The sequence below is a fragment of the Triturus cristatus genome, chromosome 1_2 (genome assembly GCF_964204655.1).
Source record: "Triturus cristatus chromosome 1_2, aTriCri1.1, whole genome shotgun sequence".
Lineage (NCBI taxonomy): Eukaryota > Metazoa > Chordata > Amphibia > Caudata > Salamandridae > Triturus > Triturus cristatus.
The window spans coordinates 381935380-381959057 of NC_140580.1; the positions used below are offsets into that span (position 1 = coordinate 381935380).

At 45.3% G+C, this 23678-nt stretch overlaps 1 protein-coding gene across 2 annotated transcripts in view; it reads left to right on the top strand.

Annotated features, from left to right (window-relative positions):
* The window catches only part of RET (ret proto-oncogene), a 261839-nt gene extending 239081 nt beyond the window's left edge, over positions 1-22758 (top strand). For both annotated transcript variants that reach the window (XM_085605146.1, XM_085605137.1), the window contains exons 18-20: positions 494-593; positions 15877-16024; positions 20888-22758. In XM_085605146.1, coding sequence (XP_085461272.1) covers positions 494-593; positions 15877-16024; positions 20888-21045 — 406 coding nt within the window. In that variant the 3' untranslated portion in view covers positions 21046-22758. The remainder of the gene's footprint in view (positions 1-493; positions 594-15876; positions 16025-20887) is intronic.
* Positions 22759-23678: the final 920 nt, after the last annotated feature.

Below are 23678 nucleotides of genomic sequence, written 5' to 3' on the forward strand. Positions count from 1 at the left end.
TTTTGGATGGTCAACCCTTGCCTGGACTAGTCGCCACTGGCACCCAAATGTATGTAATCATGATAGCAAGAATCTGACAGCGCTTTCAAATGAACTCTTACTTCACTTTTTAATGGAAAGTTTCTATCATCGTAAAACATAACATTAGGACTGCAAACTGTATGTTTAAATTCTGCATAGAACATCAACCATCAAGTTATCATGTAACCATTTAAATAATGAAAACAGGAAGGATTTTGTGCCAAATTATTAGCATGTTTGTGGTAAGTATCAAGTATCATATAAGCCTGAAAATTTTCTTTCAGACAATGCAACCAATAACCGTAATACAGAGCAGCATTATAGGTGCTTACATAGACCACATCTTTTCCATCCTCTGAAGTTACAGGCTCTGTAATTGTTCAGGTTTTGCATTACTACTGCACTACGCATGGAGTAACAAGAGGGACATCGATAGAGTCAACACTTGACCACTGTGCCCTTTGTTACACAGGTACAACCTGATGCTCCGCTGTTGGAAACAGGAACCTGACAAAAGATCAACATTTGCTGAGATCAGTAAAGAACTGGAGAAGATGATGGTCAAAAGCAGGGTGAGTGGGGTAGGCCAAGGGTGTCTTGTGCCAGAATATTGGATTCAGATTTCCTTACCTAGAGGCCCAGACCATTGACTCTTCAAACATGTCTTCAGCACACTTTCCCATAATATTTGTACTTTTTCAATTTTAGCTTTCATTGTAGATCTGTGTATGTGCATCAACAATTCGAGGCTAGAGCAAGATGGTGTGATATATAAATTATTTCTTTATTTTGAGATCCAATGGGAACTAGAGATGGGGCGCAGGAACCAATAGCTTCCATTTCTGTCCACCACAGTATCCAAGTAACAGCTCTGAGGCTAGTGTAACCCATAATTAGCTCAAACATTGCAAAGGTTGTTAGAATGTTTGATGCATCTGAGAGACTGGGCTGCTCCAAGCATACGGCAACATTTTTATTTATGGATGATTTTTCTGTGAGTGCACTGAAATGTGAGGGACTGAAGCTAAATTGTTCAGTGTATTTGTTATTTCCACTATCCTAAAGCTCATGAAAATCTATATTTCTCTCACCTCAATAAATCAGATTGATTCAGACCCTCTATAACAATGAAAATGCATGAATGCAAATACCTATTATACACTCATTAAATACACATATGTCCATATCATCAAATACACATATGGCCATATAATTAAATAGTCCCATAATCAACAAAGAGGGAGAGAGAAGTTATGATTAATTTGGCTTCCAGGCCATGTACGGTATAATCAAGAGAGAATTAATCACTTGTTCTGTTTTTTACCAGTTTCAGGGTTCCGGATCATCTTAAAAAACCCTCATTCATGGATTAACCTTTTGTATGGTATATCTTGGTTCTCTGCAGGAATGGGTATGTGAAAAGCATCATCTTTGGGTCTTAGTTATGCTTTCCTCCACCTGGAAGAGGAACAACTGGTATTGACAGTAGTGATTAGGAAAAGTGAAAGTATAGTGCAGTGAAGCTAAAATTGCCTACTTCTATCGACCCAGTGTTTATTCTGTCGTAGATGGGGCAAGGGTTAAAAATAACGTAGTAGTGAGATGCTAGAAGGGTTACTGTTCTATCGCACCTGTATTTGAGTGGCCGACATGTTTCAGCCCGTATGTGCCCAATCGGGTCTATGGGCTTTCTTCAGGACCAAGGAACGCACTTTGAATTGAGAATACGTGCAAGGTCAAGTAGTGCACTTACCCTTCTTCTTAAGTGAACATATTCGGACACTTACGTATTGTAGATGCGACTGTGTCTACAACTTAAAAATGGGGGGAATTTTCCTTCCTTAGGGGACTGGCGATAGTAGCACGGCAGGTGGTGACAGAACAAGTTGTTCTTGAAACTCAGAAAGAGAGTCTAGCCACCCGTCCCCCGATGGAGGCGAATTCCCCCCACTTTCAAGCTGTAGACACAGTTGCATCTACAATATGTAAGTGTACGAATATGTTCACTTAAGAAGAAGGGTAAGTGCACTACTTGCCCCTGCACGTATTCTCAATTCAACGTGCATTCCTTGGTCCTGAAGAAAGCCCATAGACCCAATTGGGCACAGACGGGCTGAAACATGTCGACCACTTACATACAGGTGCGATAGAACAGTAACCCTTCTAGCATCGCACCACCACGTTATTTTTTACCCTTGCCCCATCTACGACAGAATAAACACTGGGTTGATAGATGTAGGCAATTTTAGCTTCACTGCACTTTATTCACTTTGCCTAATCACTACTGTCAATACCAGTTGGTCCTCCTCCAGGTGGAGGAAAGCATAACTAAGACCCAATGGTGATGCTTTTCACGTAACCATTCCTGCGGCGAACCAAGATATACCGCACAAACGGTTAATCCGTGAATGACGAGTTTTTAAGACGATCCGGAACCCTGACCCTGGTATTACACAGGACAAGTGATTCATATAATTAAATACACATATATCCATATAGTCAAGATATAACAAATGAAAAGGAGTGTTCAATTCTATACAGGATTATCTGTGCCAAAATTAACAGATGGTTAAACTGTTCTCCAGCAATAGATCAAGTAGTGATGATGTGACGCCTGTCAATTCATAGGACATTCAAACCAGGAAACAGAAAGGATGAAGATAAGATGGGAGCGCAACACACCATCTAGTGGTACAAAATTGTATCTATAATAATTTATGAGATAACAACAGGAGCCAACACTGGGTGCATGACAACATTGGGATATTGATCAAGCCCTGATGAAGTCCCACTGGGACGAAATGCGTTGGTTGGGCCAAATGGATTACTTCTGTCAAACTGACATTTTTTAAATAAAATTGGATTCAAAGCAACTTGCAAGAATCCTGAATAACTTTTATTCGTCACATCATGACTACTTGATCTATTGCTGGAGAACTGTTTAACCTATCTGGAGATAATCTTGTATAGAATTGAGTGCTCCTTTTAATTTGTTATTTCTTGACCTTGTGTTGGGGTGGAATCTTTGCAATGGGGTCACAAAAGTAGAGTGTTGGAGGAAACAGAATTTGTATTAAATACATACCAGTGCGCCGTTTGAAGCCATTATTGCCAGTGTGCTGTTTACTAATATATCAATATCGTTTTATCTTATCTGCGCTCCTGCTCAAAAACTCAAGCTGTAGGCCTCTTATCTAATCATGGTATAGTTGAGTACATTTCAAGCTATTAGGCTATTCTTTTAACCCCAGTAACAGCAGAACCTTGGCTGCATTAATGTCATGAAATGTGGAAAAAAGATGGCCGTAAGACCATCATTTCCTTTTCCTGTGCAGAGAAAATTGAAGAGCATTTCTGACATCAATCAATGTTGCGGAAAACCTCCTACTCTGAGGAATTCTGGCGGTGCAGAAAGAAGATTGGGAGAAAGCTGTCCTTGTAACTGTGAAATTCTAAAAATAACAAAAGTGTGAATGAACTTGTAGGACAAGCTTGTCTTGATTGAAGATGTACAATTTTAAGTAACAGAGGGCATGCATCTACTCATGCTCGTCATCAAAGTAATTGCGATTGGAAAAGCAGTCAACCAAAAAAGCAACTTCAGGGAGCATGAAACAAACAACTAGGGATTGAAATCTTGAATTAATTCTAGCCAGTGCTCCGTTCTAGTCCACCATATTTCGTTCTGTGCTACTCTAGACAGACACCAGACATATGCAAATCAGCTATGGTCCTGCTCCTATAGGAACAGTCCTATAGGAGGCCAAGTCTCCTCCAAACAGGAATGCAAGCAACACCAGACCATCTTCTGCCACGTCGCTGATGTACATATTGAGCCCTTTGGCACAGTAGGCACAGGACCAATGTCACTGCTTACCTTTGAGTTCCACCGATATTTTTGTACAGCAAAGAGATTGAGGCATGCTGTCAGACACAAACCTGGAATGCAAGAGTTTTCCTCAGTCTCCCCTCCTGCTGTCACAAGATTCCTGCAAGAAAAGAGGGTCCAGAGGAGGAGCCTAGCGCGCATCCAAGATGGTCGCGTGAGCCCAGGGCTCCCCGGACCCTCGCTGCTCCTCGGAATTTATCCTGACTTTATCCTGACTTGGTTGATGGAATCTGGAAGATGAATGTTGGCTGAACACTAAACTCCTTTCGGAAACCAAATCGGACCTGGCAATCCTGAGTTATGGTGGTTTGAACTTTTGAGGCCCAACCGATGGCTGTGCCCGATGCGAAGGTGATCTGTGGAGCCGGGGCGTAGTTGAACAACAACGGCAGCAGGGCTGTGCCAGTGGCCGTCCCATCACTTTCGGTTTCACTTTTGGATCTCTGAGGGGCTGGACAGTGGAATTGCTTGGTGCGACTGGGCTTTCACTTTGCCTCCGCTTGATGCCTGTGTCTTCGCCTGCTACCAGTGTGCCCATCGACGGTGGTTCCTTCGCTCCGCCACATTGCGGCCTCTGGTGCGGCCCGCGTCTGCTTGGCCTGTGCCCCCTCGACGCTTCCTCGGTGGTCCCCTTTGGCGAACGTGGTTCTCATGGGAGGCAGGGGAGACCCCGAGAGGCGTAAGACCAAGACATCCCTACGTGGGGGACCGGTCCAGACGAACAACATGGACCGCTACACTCAGGGTAAAGGATCCCCTGGGACGGCCAGTGTCCCCCCGGATGATGGCAGTGGTGGCCCGTCCATTTCTCCGGATCTGTCCCTGCAGGACATCATGGGCGCCATTAATGGCATCAGGGAGACCATCGCTACGCAGTATGAGGCCTTGGCCCGTAAAATCGACACGGTGGCCATTGATGTTACGCTAATCCGGGCGGATCTCTCTAAGACCAACGAGAGGGTTCAATCGCTGGATGTGCGGACGTCCTCCCTTGGTACGGACGTGTCGGACCTGCGGACTACTCTCGGCGATCTCAAGTCTGCCAACGATCTGATGGCCCGGCGGCTGGAGGACTTCGAGGGACGGGCTCGACGCAATAACATCCGCGTCATAGGCGTTCCGGAGACCTCCGATAACCGCCCGGTTGATCTCTTGGTTGAGGAGCTCATCCTCGAACAGCTTGCCCCCGCTGGCCTGAGTAAGTTCTTCGCCGTGGAGCGGGCCCATCGAGTTCCAGGTGGTCGGCCGCGACCGGGGGCCCCCCGAGGCCTATTGTTGCGAAACTTTTTCATTACAGAGACCGAGATGCGATTCTGCAGGCCTCACGGGTCCATGGCCCGGTCCGATGTGAGAACTCGTCCATTAACTTTTTCCCGGACTTCACCCAACTTGTCCAGAAACAGCGGATGGGCTTCCAGGGGGTGAAGCGTCATCTCCGGGACCTGGGTCTCAAGTACTCTATGCTTTTTCCTGCTAGGCTCCGAGTGGAATATGAAGATCGGACTACCTTTTTTGACTCTCCTGCGACTGTGAGTGACTGGCTGGATTCGCTGCCGGACCGGGGTGACCGGACTGGGCCCTCTGCCGGTACCGAGGGTGGCGGGTCTCCTTCGGAGTGACTTTTGGTCCTTGACTTTGCCATTTTGTATTGTTCGGCTGGGTTCTACTTCTTTTGTGCATTTTGTTTCATTATGATCTGTGTGGGGGGCGGGCGGGGATGGGTCCCTTTCCTCCTCCGGGGTCTTTTCGTAGAATGGGGTTTGTAGGGCGACAGGCACACTGCAAGTTGGGGTGGTTTTTTGGACCGCAGGGGTGCAGGGTGGGGGGTGTTGGATTTGGGGGGGGGGTTGGTGGGTGGGTGGGGTTGTTTGGATTTGTGTTTTTTGTTTTCAAGGCGAGGTATTGGCTATGGTTCAGTTTCGGGTGTTGCGCTATTTGCTAGGGGACCTTTGATCTACTGGAGGGGATGGGGGGGGACGGGTTGAGATTGATGTCTTGGAACGTCAACGGATTGGGGGACCGTATAAAACGGGGGGTTGTGCTGCAATATTTGCGTCGTCTGACTCCTGATGTGGTGTTCTTACAGGAGACGCATCTGGTTGGTAATGTTTGTCATGCCATGAACAGGGGGGGATACCGACTCGTGGCCCATTCTGGTTTCACCACTGGTTCTAGAGGGGTAGGCATTCTCCTGCGATCTTCACTTCCGTTAGAGATCACCAGGGTAGTCCTGGACGATAGAGGGCGCTATGTGGCTCTGACTGGGAGGTGGGAGGGGCAGTCCCTTTCCTTGATCTCGATCTATGTTCCCCCGGGCCTCCAGAACTCCACCTTCTCAGACTTGGGTCGTATGCTGCTTGGGCTTCCTGACAGTCTTTTGCTTATGGGTGGGGACTTTAATTCGGTTGTCTCGGGTGACCTGGATCGCCACCCGCCCAGGGCCCTCCCTGCTGCCCAGGCGTGGCTCGGCGGACTCCTGGAGACCTTCGGTCTGGTGGATTGTTGGAGGTTAATGCATCCGACACAGTGTCAGTACACATTCCACTCTGGGGCCCATGGGAGTCTCTCCAGATTGGATTATTTTCTTATGCCCGCGGCCCAGACTGCCCGGATTCGAGAGGTTAAACACCTGGCCCGGGGTATCTCTGATCATTCCCCACTGTGGTTGCTTTTTGACACTGGGACGCGGTCCGCTGGGCGGATCGCTCCTATTAACCCTTGGTACCTGCGAGACCCCAAGATCCGTGCTAGCCTGACTAAGTCGATTGATCAATATTTTCTTGAGAATGAGGGGTCGGTGTTGTCCTCAGTGTCCCTGTGGGAAGCTTTTAAAGCAGTGCTCCGCGGGCATGCCCTGTCCCAGATAGTGGAGGCTAAGAGGGTTAAGAGAGAGGCGGTGGTGACGCTGGAGACTGAAATATCGGGGCTGGAGGCAGCCTTGGAGGCGGGTGTCACTCCGGATGGGCTGCATGCCCTCAGCCTAAAGCAGTTTGAATATAAGTCTCTTGTTACTGACGCTGCCAAGACCATGTATAGGGAGCAGCAGGGTAGGTTGTATGATGCCGGAGACAAGGCGGGTAAGCTGATTGCCTGGTTGGACAAGAAGGAGAGAGTGAATCGTGTGGTCCCGGAGCTTCGGGCTTCGGATGGAGTGTGTGTGACTGAACCTGGTGAGATTGTGGAGTGTTTTGCTGACCACCTCCGGGCGGTGTACTCTCCGGTGTCTGATAGAGATGAGGACGACTCTCGTCTTCTGCTGCGGGATATTGCCCTGCCCGGCTTATCCGACGAGGACCGCGAGCCGATGGATGCCCCTTTGTCTGTCGACGAGATTGCTACTGCGATTCGCTCCCTTCGCTCGGGCAAGGTTATGGGCCCCAACGGCCTGCCGATTGAACTGTATAAATTACGCCCGGATAAAATCGCGCCTTTCCTCCGTCATATGTTTCAGGAGTCGCTCGAGAGGGGGTCCCTTCCCGACGACCAGCGTCTGGCTACTATAGTGGTGATTCCCAAGGATGGTAAGCCACATGACCGCTGTGCCTCATATAGGCCGATTTCCCTACTAAATGCCGAACCCAAAATCCTTGCTAAGGTCCTCGCTAATCGCTTGCTGAGCGTTATATGTGACTTGATACATCCGGATCAATGCGGCTTCATCCCTCATCGTAATACCGCTCTCAACTTACGGCGTCTGCACGGCGTCCTCGCTAGGGCGGAGTACTTCTCTGAACCGGCCGTATTGGTTTCCTTAGACGCCACGATGGCCTTTGACACCATTGAGTGGCCATTCCTTTGGGCCGTCTTGGCGAAGTTTGGCTTTGGGGAGGGATTTCTTAGCTGGGTGAAGCTTCTTTATGCTGGACCAATGGCTCAGGTTGTTGTCAATGGGCGGGTTTCTCGGCCTTTCGCTCTCGGGAGGGGAACTAGGCAGGGGTGCCCGCTGTCCCCGCTGCTCTTTGCTCTCGCCTTGGAACCGCTCGCTGCCTGGCTCCGTTGGGAGCCCTCGATCAGGGGGCTCTGGTGGGCCCCGGGCTTCGAGGATCGGGTCTCATTGTACGCGGATGATATTCTCTTGTATCTCACCTCGCCGCGGGAGTCGCTCAATGTTCTCTTTGATGTCCTTACTTCCTTCGGGAAAAATTCGGGTCTGATAATTAATTGGTCCAAATCTTGTGTGTATCCTATCTCCGGTGGCCTTCCTCTCTTGCCGCCTCGGCTTCCGCTCCAAATATCTCAGTCCGGCTTTAAATACCTGGGGGTGTACGTTTCGTTGGATCCGGCGGTCCGCTATGAGCAGAATCTCCTGTCTCCACTCCGGCGTTTGAGGGCGGATACGGCTCGGTGGTGTAAGTTGCCCTTGTCTCCGCTTGGTCGCGCGGCGCTGTTTAAAATGATGTCCCTTCCCAGATTTCTTTATGCACTCCAGAACTCCTTCGATGTCATTCCGGCGGCCTACTTTAGGGAAGTGGAGAGTTTGCAGAGGAGACTGGTTTGGGACGGGCGAGCGCGTATCGCTTTGGCAAAGCTGACTCTCCCCTGGTATGACGGGGGCATCGCGCTTTCTGATATTAGACGGTACTATTGGGCCTCCCAGCTGTCTGCCATTAACCATGCTACGTACGCTCCTGGTTTGAACCCGGCATATGAGATGGATAAATTCCTCCTTCCCGGCGGTAACTATAACAGAGCGCTTTACTCTCGATCCGCTGGTAGGACCCTTACGGGCCCTACTAGGATTGCGGTACGCGTGTGGAAGGCGGCGAACGTAGCGATGGGCTGGAGTGAGCGTTTAACGTGTGCCACTCCTTTATTCGCCTCAGAACGCTTGGGAAGCCTCTGGACAACGAAAGGCTTCGAGCACTGGGACACGATCGGCATCAGCAGAGTGGGGGACCTATGGGTTAAAGGTGCGGTTAAATCCTTCGCGGCGCTCCAGAGCGAGCACGAGCTTAGTGAAAGAGAGTTCTTCCGTTATGCACAGGTTCGGCACGCCCTGCTCTCGGTCTTTGGGGAGGGGACCACGGTCCCTGCTTCTTCGCCTCTCGAGGACCGCATACTCGATGGTCACGTCCCTGACAGTACTATCTCCTTGATTTATAAAAAACTGATAAATAATCGGGCTAATCTCTTGGTGCGTCTTCGGGAGGCATGGACGGGAGATGGGGTGGAGTTGGACGACGAGGACTGGCAGACCGAACTGTCATCCCCTAAGGAGGTGGCCATCCCGGCCCGTCTCCGTCTGGTCCAGCTTAAGATTCTCCATCGTGTTTATGTGACAGGCCCCCGCTTGGTCTCGATGGGGTTCTCTGACGACGGACTCTGTAAGCGTGGCTGCGGGCTCAGTGCCACCTTTCTCCACATTCTATGGGAATGCCGCGAGGTGGCGGAATATTGGCGCCAGGTGCATGATGTTATGAGACGAGTCACCGGGGTCGCTCTGCTGCCGGAGGTGCGTCGCTGTGTTCTGAATGTATGGGAGCCCAATGACTATAATGCGGCTCAGGCTCGGTGGGCGGCCTTGGGGAACATGATCGCAAAGAGAGATATAGCGCAGCTTTGGGGCTCCCAACGGCCTCCCACCGTGTCCGTATGGAAGGAGAACATGGACTGGTGCATGTTCAGGGAGAAAACTGTGTATGTGGCGCGTGGTAAACCGGGGGCATGGGGTAGAATTTGGGGGCAGTGGAACGTGTATCGCGGGTCTATCTGTGCTCCCCCCCTGGTGGATACGTCTGGGGTTGCCTCGTCCCCCTGATCCTTGAGGGTTCCTTGCTTATCTTGTACTTCGGAGTACAGATTTGTTTTTTGATCTGCTTTACCACTTTAACTGCTAGCGGCCGGCCCTGGTGGTTGTAGGCCCGTGCTTGTAACCTTTCTCTGCACAATAAAACTTTAAAAAAAAAAAAAAAAAAAAAAAAAAAAAAAAAAAAAGAGGGTCCAGTGTGTGTCCTTGTGACATCTGATGCCATGCTGCTTCATTGAGACAAAAAAGGTGCCTCTCCCAGTAAGTGAGCCTTAATCCTTTCAGTACCCATGGAGCTGATTCTGTATTAGCAAATAGGACTCCCCCAAGCCCACACACAGATACGTAAAAATAGATTGATACTCCTACCTTTGTAAACAACAAGGGAACGCAGAGAAGAGAATGAAAAAAGCAATGAAATCAGGAACAAGCTGATTTTTTTAACTGCATTTCTAGCCTACAAAGATCTACATTTTCATCCATAGCGGACAGAGATACATTTTCACTTAGCAGGGGAATTCCCCCCATTCTCACCAAAACCCAAGTCCAGATATTGATATACATTTAAGACAATCTCACAAGCAATCACGAAGTGCAGGCATGCATACTATCGTCTAAGGGTGTGTACACACTCTCTCTCTATCTCTCTCTCTCTCTCTTGCTCTCTCGCTCTCTCTGTCTCTTTATCAAGCAGAGAAGAAGAGAGACCATAGAACTTGGGAGCAAGATCCAATGAAGGAAAGTGATGGGAAAGGAGATCTTGTGGAATTTTCTGTTGAGACAGGAAAAGTTTGAAAACAATAAAGAATGCAGAGTGGGGAAAAAAGGGAAGATGTGAAGAGGGGTCGAAATTATGAGGAGTTTGGGGATCTGACAGAAAACAGATAGGCTCACCAAAAACAGCAGTCTGGTAAGCCAGGAAGAAAATATTAGGTCTTGAATTAAGGGAGACCAAAACATATTGGAGCAACTGGAAAAAAATAGAGAGGCAATAGGTGAAGGTTGCTTATTATATCAGGAGGCAATTGTGGAGCTATTGTGGGCTGCTACTGGTATCCCTACCATGACGGTTCATAAAAGCATTGTTTGTACTAACGTAGTCACATCAATGTATACCCGAACTGATCTAATGGCAGGGAAATGCTTTGGAACTACATTTTACTTATGCAGATACCAAAAATGTAGGATGGAACAACATATGGTGCTCAGCAATTTGGAGATGAACAGAATCAAGGTATATGGAATACACAGGAGGCAAAATAGCTTATTACTGGCACACATACATTAGCAACTCTCCCAGTCATACACCCTGACCCACAATTATCTACTTTCCATTTACCCCATCAGCATTTTTTCACCTTACCTGCACTCACCCGAACAAAACTTAAAAACCTTTTCCAGCATATAAAAGTCCTTTTGTCTGTTAAGCAGTAGAAGAGCTGGTAGACTCCTCCTTTTGGAGAAAAAAATGAAGATGCCTGAGAAGCCTCCTGGATTTTTCATCAATTTTAAAAATCAGGCACATCACAAGCTCTAGAAAAAAGCCTAGGGCAAAATTAGAGTATGAAGGTCAGTCTGCCCATTCGCTGGGTGAAGGGGGTCATTGGAGGTCATTATTTCCATCACCCTCTTTTACTAACTCCTGCTATATTCAGAGATCTCCAACGAGAGTTTTGTATTGAAAAACAAACCTCTAATGACCTCTCCACCCTGGGAGCATTATCCCAGGATGTAGGGAAACATTTTCTATTTCTTTGTCTGATATTGCTAAGTTTTTTGTGGTGGTGATGGACAAAAAAAAAAAAAAAATAAGACAATCTGCTCGAAGTTGGGCAAGCGGCCTGATGTCATTTATCCAAAATCACCTACTCTGTTACACCATCAAAGTAAGCTTTTTGATATCAGAGCCAGCAGAGGGCACTGCTGTCAGAAAGATGAGGGTCTGCCCAACTCATAATACTGAGGGTGGATTGAAGGTTTGACAGGCAGGGTTCTCGCAGCATTGTGATGGAGCAAATTGTCCACCAAACCATAAATCAGCAGCTTTATTTTATGTTATATTATTTTTACATCATGCTACAAGATGTCCTTGACATATTCAGCGAGTGAATTAGTATACATTTATTTTATTTATTTTATTTATGATCTTGTATAGCGCTGAATCACCCCGAGGGGTATCTCTGCGCTTGTAATGAGCCTACTGCATTGGCGAGCTGGTTAAAAGAGGTGGGTTTTGAGAAGTTTTCTGAAATGAAACATAGTTGTACAATCCCGGAGATGTTGTGGTAGTTCATTCCAGAAAACCGGAGCCAAATAAGAAAAGGCTGTACCGCCGCTCCGCGATTTTTAAATTCTGGGAATAGAAAGTAACCGTTTAGAACCTGACCTAAGAGAACGTAAGGGCGTGTAGTTATTAATTTTGCTAGAAAGATAGGACGGAGCGAGGCCGTTTAAGGCCTTGAAAACGATACAGCCTATCTTAAAATGTACTCTTTTCCTTACTGGAAGCCAGTGAAGCTGCGTCAATAGGGGCACAGAGGGAGTCCTGAGCGGGGCTCCCGTGACTAGGCGAGCCGCAGTATTCTGCACAACCTGCAGTTTATTTAAGGAAGCTTCATTGGTCGAAAGATGCAATAACTGTATTTATAACTGTAATTGAATTGAAAAATAGGCCTGGGACAGTCAAATAAGGGCAGTACAGATCAGAAAGTAGGGGCCTCTTTCCTTGCGCTTGTGCTCAATTTGCTGCTAAGCGTCAACATAGGCAGCCATGCACCATGGTGCAAGGGTGCTTGCATTGTTGGGATCATTGTTTTTGTACAGAAAGAGACACCTTCCTGCCTAAAAATAATCAATGGAGGTGATTTCCTCTTTTGCAGCACACACAGAAATAGGAAAAACGAGGAGAAATAATGTCATTTCTACTCGTTATGCTTCCCCTATGCCACCCCAGGGGAGGTGTAGGCTTTTTACACATTCCCAGGTTTACAGCTTGTTATAAATCTTGGAATGTGTCAAATGGCATGAGCGTTTAATGGGAAGACCTTCCATAACATCCATGGAATTCCTCCCCATTGTAGTGTGAGGCAAAGCAGGGACTAGCACTGCGTTGCCTTACTCCATATCTACAAGGTCTTAAAACGCCACACAGCATGGCTTCACATGGCCTTGTAGGTATGACAAATCTGGTAAATGTAATTTGCCTACGTGAGGTATTTAACATATTTGGTAAATACCTCCTATTTTGAGTTTTCAACAGGAAAACGAAGCATAAATTCAGAATCAGTCACTTAAAAAACCTGAATTCTGCATGTTTTGCATTTATAATTATTCGGTGCCTTTCCCCAGATAAATGTCAGCAGGATTACCCTGCCATAATCCTTCATCGAGGAAAACTGCAAGGGTTTGCTAATTATCATAAGACTCGTTATTTCAATCCCTATACAAATAGGAGTTTGCAGAGAAATCATAACAGGGATCAAAACTAACCCATTGTAATGAATGCCTAGTCCTTATTCTAAAAATGAAACATAACTCCAGCGCTTCTCATGGTCCAACGCTGAACACCCCCAGGCCTGCCAACTCACATTTCGCCACCATGTGTCACACAATTTCGGCTCCCTTCACACTGAAACACGAGCTGAAAACCACTGTAAACAGTGAGTTTCCAGCTCGTTTTTGGAGGCTGTAAACGCTGATGTCAATAAAAGGTGTGAAAACACCCCAGAACATTGGCGACAGCCTCGATGACCCTTTGTTGTTGGGATTTTTTGGGGAGGAGGAGGGGGGGCTTGGTGAGGGGCAGCGTGCTTATCAGTTAGCTCTGGGCACCAGGCCCCGCCCCTACAAGACCTCTCCCTCTCCTCACACTGTTAACAAGCATTTGCAATGCAATAGGTCTCGCATTTACACGAGTTTAAGCTATTGGCATTGTAAATGACAATGCCTTTTATTTATGTTTTAAAAACCAAAATATAAATAAAAGGCATTTTCATTTAGAATGCCAATAGCTCAAACTTGTTTAAATTCGAGACCTATTGCATTGCAAATGCTTGTTTGTGCTTGTTGTCTAGGTAAATATACTTTGATTTAGGAATTTTCCACTTCATCTTTATAGAAGCTGGTTTGTTTTGTAGCGGTGCCTCTGACCCACCAGATTTTACGAACATCCCGAACTATGTAAATGAGTGCAATTTGCATTCAGTGCTTGTTTTGGCAACCAAGCTGCTCCCCCAACCCTCTTCCCTGCTCGTAGAAAGACGCTGCAAAACAGGAGCTCTCCCTCAAAGGCTCCTGCATTCTCCATTCCGAGACGGAGAGGGAATGTAGTTAATGCCAGACAAATGACTGATGTGAAATAAAGGCTCTCGGTCGGGTTCTTAGTCTTTTAATCGATGTTCGGTTATAAAATGGATCGCCTTTATTAGCTAATCTAAGGTAAATGGGTTTGAAAGATGTGTTCTCAACAACTGTGTTTCAGAGATTCACTCCTAATCTCCTAAAGCAAACACAGGCACTTCCATGCAGATGTAAAATAAACCATCTGTTGCCGCATAGTACATGCAACATGCGGACGACATCCAGTACTGTACCAGTCGAAAGCAACAAACCACCCATCCTCAACTGAAAGGGCAAAGAAAAACCGAAGCCATCTGCCGCTGGCCATCAGAGGAATACAATTTAATTCACCACCGCAGGTCCCGATTAACCATGTATTATGACTACTTCTAGACACATTTCACAATAACAATCATATAAGGTACGATTGGAACAAAGTCTGACCCAGATTATCATCCGAAAATCTCTCCATTTAGACATTTCGGATTAGTCCGAAGAGGACTGTCCCGCAACCCAAAACTACCAGTTTGGCAAGTCTGTAAACTAAAAAATTCCGAACAGACAAGCCTGTGGGGTAAACACCTTAGCGGACTGTGGAAAATGGGCCATCACAGGTGATTAAAGTTGTTAGCATAGCGAAAGCCATCAACTGTGTGCCCATCTCCCACACCTTTTCACTTAACACAATCATTAATCACACTCTAGTCCGGTCTCAGTGGCTCTGAATAATATATAGTGTAAGAGACCCGGAGCGGGCGTCAACCGGACAGATATTAACAAAATATTAACAATAATTGTAGTTCCCGGAAGCACAGTAACTATTTCAGACAGCGAGAGAAATAAAGTTAAAACATATATGCTATGTGACTTTTTATTTGGAGGATGCGCATACATTTTTAGGGACAAAAGTTACAATTTCGCTGCAGCTTACTTTAGAGGATTAACGCGATACCTTGCCGCGAGAAGTTTACGATGGACCAACTTAACTTCAATTATTTACAATGTTCGTTTCAGACAGCAATTCATTGTTCCTGGAGCAATGTGGGGTGAAGGGGGTAACAGTGGACGGGAGTTATAGGGGTTGGGAGGCGGGGTGGATTACGCAGAAGCAACATGATAGAGGGTGTGGGGACAAACGTGTAAGCAACTCTGGGAGAGGATGTGTTGTTACGGCCAGAGCTGCCGACTTTGTAAGCCTGTGATTGTGGGCAAATCGCCGTGCACCCCCCAAAAAAAGAGTTTCCTTGTGTAGCGTAACTAGTAGTCATGCAAAGCACTCCAATACCTATGGATAGAGGCTGCGCTATGAAACTGCAACAAAAAAGAAATAATATGGGGTAGAGAGTGAGGTATGCGAAACAAACACAGAGAGCACGGGTGGCGAGAGGCACGCGGGCAAGCGCACCAGGAAGGAGGGCAGGCAACAGAGAGACTAGTATGAGGGAAGGAATAAAAACAAGGATGTGATAACAAGCAGGAAGTGGGATAAGGGAGGGGGTGGCAAATGGTGTGCATTTTCGCAGCCGCTTTGATGTTCTCAGTGGCCGCCCGGCTCACTGAGAACATCAAAGCGGCCGCCAAATGGTGCGCACGCCCGGCGCACATGCACTGTAATTGGCGGCGACATGCACTGTAGTTGGGGGCCTGAAAGCACTGGTTTGCACTTCCAAATCCCCCTTTTACAAAAGCTCTCGCGAGAGCAGCGCTAAAGCGCTGGCTCAGGTGAGACCTAATAAAAACGTGTACGTTGGCAAGTATGGACCCCCACTGTAAGCTGTACTTCCATTTTGACAAAAAAAACAAGGTGCATACCAGAAGCTGCCAATATGCTGTATAGAGTACCCTAACAACGCTTTTCCTTTTCTGTTTTTTACCCTATCAGGACTATTTGGACTTGGCGGCATCTACTCCCGCCGATTCCTTACTGTACGACGACGGGCTCTCAGAAGAGGACACGCCCCTGGTGGACTGTAATAACGCTCCCCTCCCTCGAACTCTCCCCTCCACCTGGATTGAAAACAAACTCTATGGTAGAATTTCACATGCCTTTACTAGATTCTAGCAACGCACACATGCGCACACAACTTAATTTTCTTCTGCACTGTCCTTACACTCTGCCAGATCTTAAGAGTGTTTTCCTGTCTGAATGAAAACCAATCAAAAGTTTGCTTGGGCGTCTTTAATTTGTAACTGACGAACTTTGCATCGGGTTTATTGGTTAAAATCTATTTATACTATACGCTTTTTTGCAGTTGTGTTTCCAAAAGGATGTGAAAATACGTAAAATACCATTATGTATTTATGTATATATATACACACATAATATATATATACATGTATTTGAGCAAAAAAATTAAAAAGGAGATCAGGGAAATAACTCAGGGGAAAATGTACATTATAAGGCAAATCATTGCCTTTTTTTCTTGGGGGTAGGGACTTCAGGACCGGCATATACGTGCTGGCTACTGGATCAATTATTGATTTAACATAGTTTTTTATATGTATATAATTTGTCTGAAACTTTGCTTGCTTTAATATTGAATAGAGGGAGGAATTAAAAAAGAGAGGGTTTGGTATGCAAATGCATTGATTTCAACCCTTTTTTCACATCCTTTGTGTGGTAGAACTCGATAACTCTGTCATTTGTGGACTCTTGATTGAAAGCTGTAGAAGGAAATTATGGAAGAAACACACTGTTTTAATATGTATTGGTGGCTGGTGGGTGAGATGGGACAGTGACTGTGGTGCTTGGCAAAACTCCCACCCTCTTTATCTGATTAAACATGCTTTAGGGCCTTGGGTTAACTCTGTTAAATACACAGCATTGCTTAAAATTAGATCTCACTGGCAGTAACGTACTCCATGCCTTGATGTGGTAAACAATAGAAGTAGAGAGGATGCAGTGGTAAGTCACAAACTCTTTCCATAGCAGTTTTGCCCATGTGCAGAGCCTATTTGTACTCGTTTTCCCAGCTTGAACTAAAAAAACTACTACTACTGCATGGTTCGTCTCCTCCCTTCAGCATTCCACCCTTGCAAGAATCCTTAGCAAGCTGAGACCTAGCAGACATTGCTCCTTTTACGAAATCAAGGATAAGAATACAGCAAATGTATGGCATAGCGCACAATCCACCATCAGTATGGCATTGTAGTGCTTTATTCTTGTACATGCATTTTAAGAATACTGGTAGGAGGTGCTACTTCTTTCAGTTTAGTGTAAGATGTCCTGAAACTGATATTTTGCACATCTTAGACGCATCAAAATATTTCTGAGCAAACAGTGGCGTAACAGAAGAGTTCCTTAGTTACATGCACTGCAAAAATGCTGAGAAAAGCTCAGAGGAGTAGCTTGGTCAGTAAGACTGGAGTGAGGCAACATAGCGCAAGTCACTGCGTTGCCTCACACTACGATGGGGAGGCGTGCCATGGGCATTACGGTAGGTGTTCCCACGTAACACTCATGGCATGTGACACATTCCCAGATTCAGATTTTCCGACAATCAGCCTAGCATATAATGTTTTAATCCATTATACAACAAGCAGGGTGCATGAGACAGACCTAAGGAGCAATGCAAAGGGAGAGGAATGCGGATTGGTAGGAGTACTAAGAGAGAAAATACAATCATTTGTAAAATAACTAATATTTTGAAGACTTTCAAAACAGAGAGGAAGAGTGTGTGTGCGTTTTTGTCTGTGTTTATGTAAACATCTGTGGAGAAATCCGACTGACATGTCACAATACCGGTATGAAAGTACTTGCACGCAACTATTTATCAGAAAATACATTTATTTGTGGGGTTGCACCCCAACTCCCCTGCCCCGAAGCTACGCCCCTGAGAAAGCTGTGGCGTATCAGGAAGTGTTGTTTTGCTTAAATGTACTGCAGGGATGGTTAGTAAGGTGTGACGCAGCACGCATTGCTCCTTTGCTAATATCCATTGCATGAATACTACGCAAGCTGTAACCGAGTAGATATTATCTCCTTGCTTTAAGCTTTTTTGGAAGATTAGGGGGCCCATAGCTTGAAAGTACTCAAGAATGATGAACAGCAATCCTGCACACAATTCAAGAGGTAACTATTGCTACACTGCCACAACTTGCTTATCATATATTTGTATGCAATGTGTTCTTTCGTTGATGGAACGTGAACACCTCGGGAGTGCCGCCTTTAGAAAGAAGTGATCCAAACAACATGAGAAACCCGTATACCCAGCTGAGACCTGGGTGATATATGGTATCAAACAGCAATGTCTCACCAGGTATCAATAACACAATTAATTTGTGGGGTATAGCTTAATTTTATAAGTAAGTTATACCACACAAATTGAGTGTGTCTTTGATACTTGGTGAGATGATGTTTGATACAACCTTTAAAAAGAACACATGAAAAAAGGTAAAGTTATGAACACAACTAAACCAGATTTTCAGGGACTTCAGGCTGGGTCAAGTGGATAACAAGGCAAGCGAAGTACACAAACATACTTATTTACTAAGGTTTACTGTCACCTAGAAGTTCAGGTAGATTTACCGGTGCTTCCCTTCTTAATGGATTAAGAGACAGCTGAAGCAAAGAATTAAAATGTTCAGTTCTTCTAAGACAATAGTTGAGTCGCTTTCTTCTGAATCCGCAGAAAGGTCGCTATCGAAGCTCAGGTTAAAATATATTCCCTCTGGGGCTAACATCTGGTTAACTTTTGGAACTCAGAGTGTACCCACTGAACTCTAATGCGTGGCCTTTTCTTTGACTGGTTAAAGTTGTCACCTCCCTCTGTCAGGTGATCTTATAAGGCCTATGTTGTAGAGAATGTTATTATTGTCCCACCATGCCATCTTCAAGTTCTAGCAATGTTTAAAAACCAAGATGCCTTCTATTGTGTCATTAAAATCCTTCTTGGACCTAGAATTAAGCTTGAAATAGCACTTCCATGGGAAAGGGTCTTTATTGTGTTAATTATAGCTTACACCCAGTTCTTAAACTGAGCCGGTGGTGTCTGGTCCTCGGCTCAATCCTCAATACTGGCTCTAGTAACAGTCCACCAAGTGGTGGCAGTCTGTCTAATTTTGAGATGAGCACAACAACTGTGTTAATAATTCAATATACTTTAAAAAGGACAATTCAGACGATTCCATCCCGTCTTTATTGCTATGGGTAGCCTGGAACAGTCGAAACTGTCACACATGTAGGAGTGTGATGGTGAACAACTGTGCTGGCACTGTTATTGGCAGTGCTGTCAGCGGCAATGGGTGATGTAGGCTTCAGTGGCCTCCTGACAAGGGCCCTGGTACTTACTTTTTTTAAAACAAATTAAACACTGTTCAGCCACCAGTGGACGATTTGCAAGTGAACTGGAGGACATGGGAGGTCCCAAAATTATGCATTTATATTCGTCCTCTGTAGGGAATTTCACATGAAGAAAACTCAAAAGTCTTGTAACAAACGTTTTCCACATTTGGGTGGCAGATACCTTTATTCAGTGCCGTTTGTTGGTTTGATGATTTTTCATTAAGCAGTTTCTGAGAAAACCTCTGTAGTGCATGCAGGCAAATTATATACTTATCAGTTAAACATTGATGAATATCAGATACACAACACCTGGGCCCTTATTATGTATACGTCGCACTTTCCCTGTTTGCGCCTTGGTGCAAGCTTCCTAAAGTTGCGCCAGTTGCAAATGAGAACAGTGCACTGTATTAGAAATAGAATGTGGTTGCCCCCGGCAGCTGCGAACTCATGCTGCCCGTGGGGCACCGCATTGAAGTGGAACACGGAGCAGCGGCTTTGAAGCTGCCCTGTGTTTTATAGTGCAGTGTATGCCGACGGCACTTTGAAGAGGGTAGTGAGATCGATCCCCTTGCAGTTGGGTGCAGTGAGTAACTACACCTGCCTGCAAGGGGATGCTGGGGGGGTCCCATTACCCCCCTCCATTTTGCTGCCTTTATACGGTGCACTGAAAGTGAGCCACCTTTTTGTGGTGCAATTTAAGTGCACTTCGTAAGGGCATGGTTACCTCTGCACCCACATTCATAATACGGCACGGGTGCAAATGCTAAGTAATTCCCTCATTTACATGGACCCATGCTCCCGTACAAATGAGGGAACAACGTCTCAAGATAGCGCTGGTGCTACATGTGTGCAACTGCTGACAGTATCACAGAAGGGGACGCACAAGCATCTGTGGCTCCTTGTGTTATATCATTGTACCTTAAGGGCGCACAAAGCGGCTGCACATGCCCATTGGTCACCTAGGGCACAATGTATAATACGTACCCTGATTGGTCCAAAATTGAAAGGACTTACTTGGCTGCAAAAAATCTCAAATATAGAAGAATTACATAAAAACTATACATGGGAGAAAACAAAATAGAAAAATGCATTCCTTCATTCTCAGAAGAAAATATGTCTCGATAGTTTTACACCTGACGGGTTGACCCATTGAAAGCAGAAAATTCTGGTTAATAAATTACATGGGGCCGCTTCATTTTCAGAATCCTTCAGCTGTAGAAATCATTTGGCTCTGTGTGTCTTGCAGTTTATGACTGGGGAACCCTCGTGGTCCATTTGGCTTACAGTTTAACTGAAAACCCAAGAAGGTTTTCTCACTCTCTTGGTACGGTCTTCCCTCACTTTATCACTGTTTTTAAGACTAAAGCTATTTTGAGAAAATATGGCATGTCCCAACAGTAGCACTAAATGTGTAAATATGGCAATCGTAGTAGCAGTTGGTTCAATGTCCAGCAGATGGTGCTAAAGAGCTCGAAATAAAATGTTACTCATATCTGTGACCCATGTGATAATTGAAGTTGGTGGGAGTTTTGCCAAGGGCCTTACTAGACTGTCTGCACATGTGATCGGGTTTTTCGGTGCAGAAAAAATTATCTGTTTTCGTTTTTAGGCATGCCCCACCCGAACTGGCCAGAGGAGAGCCACGTCCCGCCCACAAGATTCGATGACACTCATTCTGTCTTTTCAAGATATGCAAATGATAGTGTTTATGCTAACTGGATGGTTTCACCGTCAGCGGCCAAATTAATGGACAAGTTTGATAGTTAGCTATGCCCTGTTGGACGGTAATGAACTCTGGGCGGAAGCGGGGAGGGAGCGGGGTGGTGGGGCGGGAAATGCAAAGGGCGGCGAGTCCGTTTGATTCCGTCTTTGCGCATTAAAGAGAGGTCCAAGCAATGCTGGCTTTTAGGACAAGTCTTTATTTTTGATAGTTATGTTTTAAATATTTTCTACATGTCGAAAACGTGTCCTTGTGTTTTACCTCGTTTACAACATATCACACTGGGAGAGGCGGATGCTTTGCACCGATTCTCAATGGTCCACTTGGGAAGACTGATCGATGCAGCAGGTTTCAGCGCTGCCCATGTTTATGGGGTCATCTGCGTTGCAATGAGGCCTCTCTGACTGACTGCACTGCAGAATGGGTTTCGGAGCAGAAGAGTTTGGAGTTTCTCCTCAAAGGGCAGCCTACAGAAAAACTCAAGAAACACGTATTGACTCGAGACCATGGAAAAACATCAGAAGCTATCAAATGTTTGTGGTCATAAATATATAACTGAATAAGAAAAGGCACTTAAGAAGCTACATTTCAAACACTTTATTTTCAAGCAAGAGTTTCCATGTTTTTTTCATGTGTTGGCGCCCATGTATTCCAAGCACTGGAAGGAGGAGAAACAGGAGCCTGCGATCTTCTCGACTCATGTCGATTCAAAATGGCGGATGTTTTTGGCTTGTTTTGAGGGTCTTGATCGAGCTACAAGAAAAGTCTTGCATCTGATTGGCTAGGAACTTCAAATGGAGTTGCACCTCTTGTGCCATTCACATTGGACCCCTCCATCATGTAGAATGCAAGCAGGAAAAGTGTGGTACTAGAGAGAGTCGCAATAACAGGCTGTTTCAGCAGATACAAGAAATGGCTGCCTCGTCAGCACCTTGTATTACAAAAAAAGATCATTCTAAGTCTCAAAACAATGCTATTTTCTTGATACTCTGTACCCTGAAAGTTCAGTTATCTCTCTTTGTTGCTTCTATGTATGATGAATAATTGCACCCGAGTTTCAGTAGCAAAGCTTGCAGTGAAAATGAGCCTGAGCATCTTGTGATGTGGTATTACTTTGAGCTAACTAACTCTTATAGAGCTGCTATTTCTCATTAATTAGGACAGCACAAGCTTTCCTACTGTGTGTCTATGTCAGTATTGTTGCAGAGTAAAAACTGTGTGCTGCAAGAAACAGCTATAGTGGTGCGGCGTCCTTAACTCTGTCCAGCTTGTGCCGGGGGAGTTGTCTCAAATTCTGTGGAACTTTGTCCCTTTGTGGCCTTGACCAGCTGAGCTCTGGTTCTGACATACTGGCCAGTTCCTCGTAGCCTGTAGAAGGATTGGCTTCCCCAGGACTCTATCTCTGTCCTCGTTGTGTGTTACATTCAATAAACTACAATTATTTCTTAAATTAAAAAAATGTGGTTTTGCAAAATATTAACCCTCTAACTTAGGTTTAAAAAAGAAACCCATGGTAATATTAAGGCTGGGCATTTCCAAATACTGTGGAAAAATCACATAGGAATGTGTATGTATATATGTAGAAATATATGGATATTGACAGCAACATATAAATATCTATATATTTACAAATATGCCTCTCTAAGGTGCTGTCCGTTTACTCAATGTGTAAAGTGTATATTTAACCTGTAAAAACAAAATGTCTTCTGTATGCTAACAGATCTACGAAATAGTTTATTTACCAGAATGTTTAAAGTTCTACTGTTATAAGATGTGGATTTTGTTGTGGAACTGCTTTTGAAATATTTTTAATTAAGTGCACTGAGGCCGAGAAGAGTCAAGGAGTATTATACTTTCTTTTTGGTTAAAGAATAGGAGTTTGTGTGTCCCCGTATGTCTGTATGTCTGAATATGCCTGTATGACAGTTTATGTCTCCATGTCACCTAATTTTTCATAGACTTGCATTTGCTGTTGTGTTTTACTTAATTTAAAATGTGTGCGCAATCCAACATACAGCTGTCAACAACTTTTTACAGTTAAAGGCATAAAAAAGTACCCAATGCACAATACAACAAAATACAAATACCACAGGGAAGCAGACACACCGTGATGACGTCTCTGGGATTACATCTACAGGAGAGATGCGTATTTAATTCCATAGGGAAAGCATCTGAAAATCCTTCATAAAAACACTCTACTCCCCTTAGAATTTATTGCGAAAAGGCTAGCTCTTCTGAGCCTCAGGGAAGGTACCCTGTGGATTCCTGTGTGTGGCGGTAAACAACCTTTACAATGCAACTTTTACAACGCACTACCATTACAACGAAACTGTTACAACGCAAGTGGATTTACAACGCATGCCATTACAACGCAAGTCTTTACATCGGCTTGCGCTAGATGGCGTGCTAACATTACAAATAGTGTAGTTTACTATCCCAACACCTTCCCTACTGTTAAGTCGACTGGAGTTGGAATAGTAAATTACACTTTTCTAATGTTAGCACGCCATCTAGCGCAAGTCGATGTAAAGACTTGCATTGTAATGGCATAGCGTTGTAAATCCACTTGCGTTGTAAAAGTTTCGTTGTGACAGCACGCGTTGTAACAGCACGCGTTGTAACGTCATACATCCGTGTGTGGCTTGCAACTGCATCCAAGCTGAGAGAAGCAGCAATACAG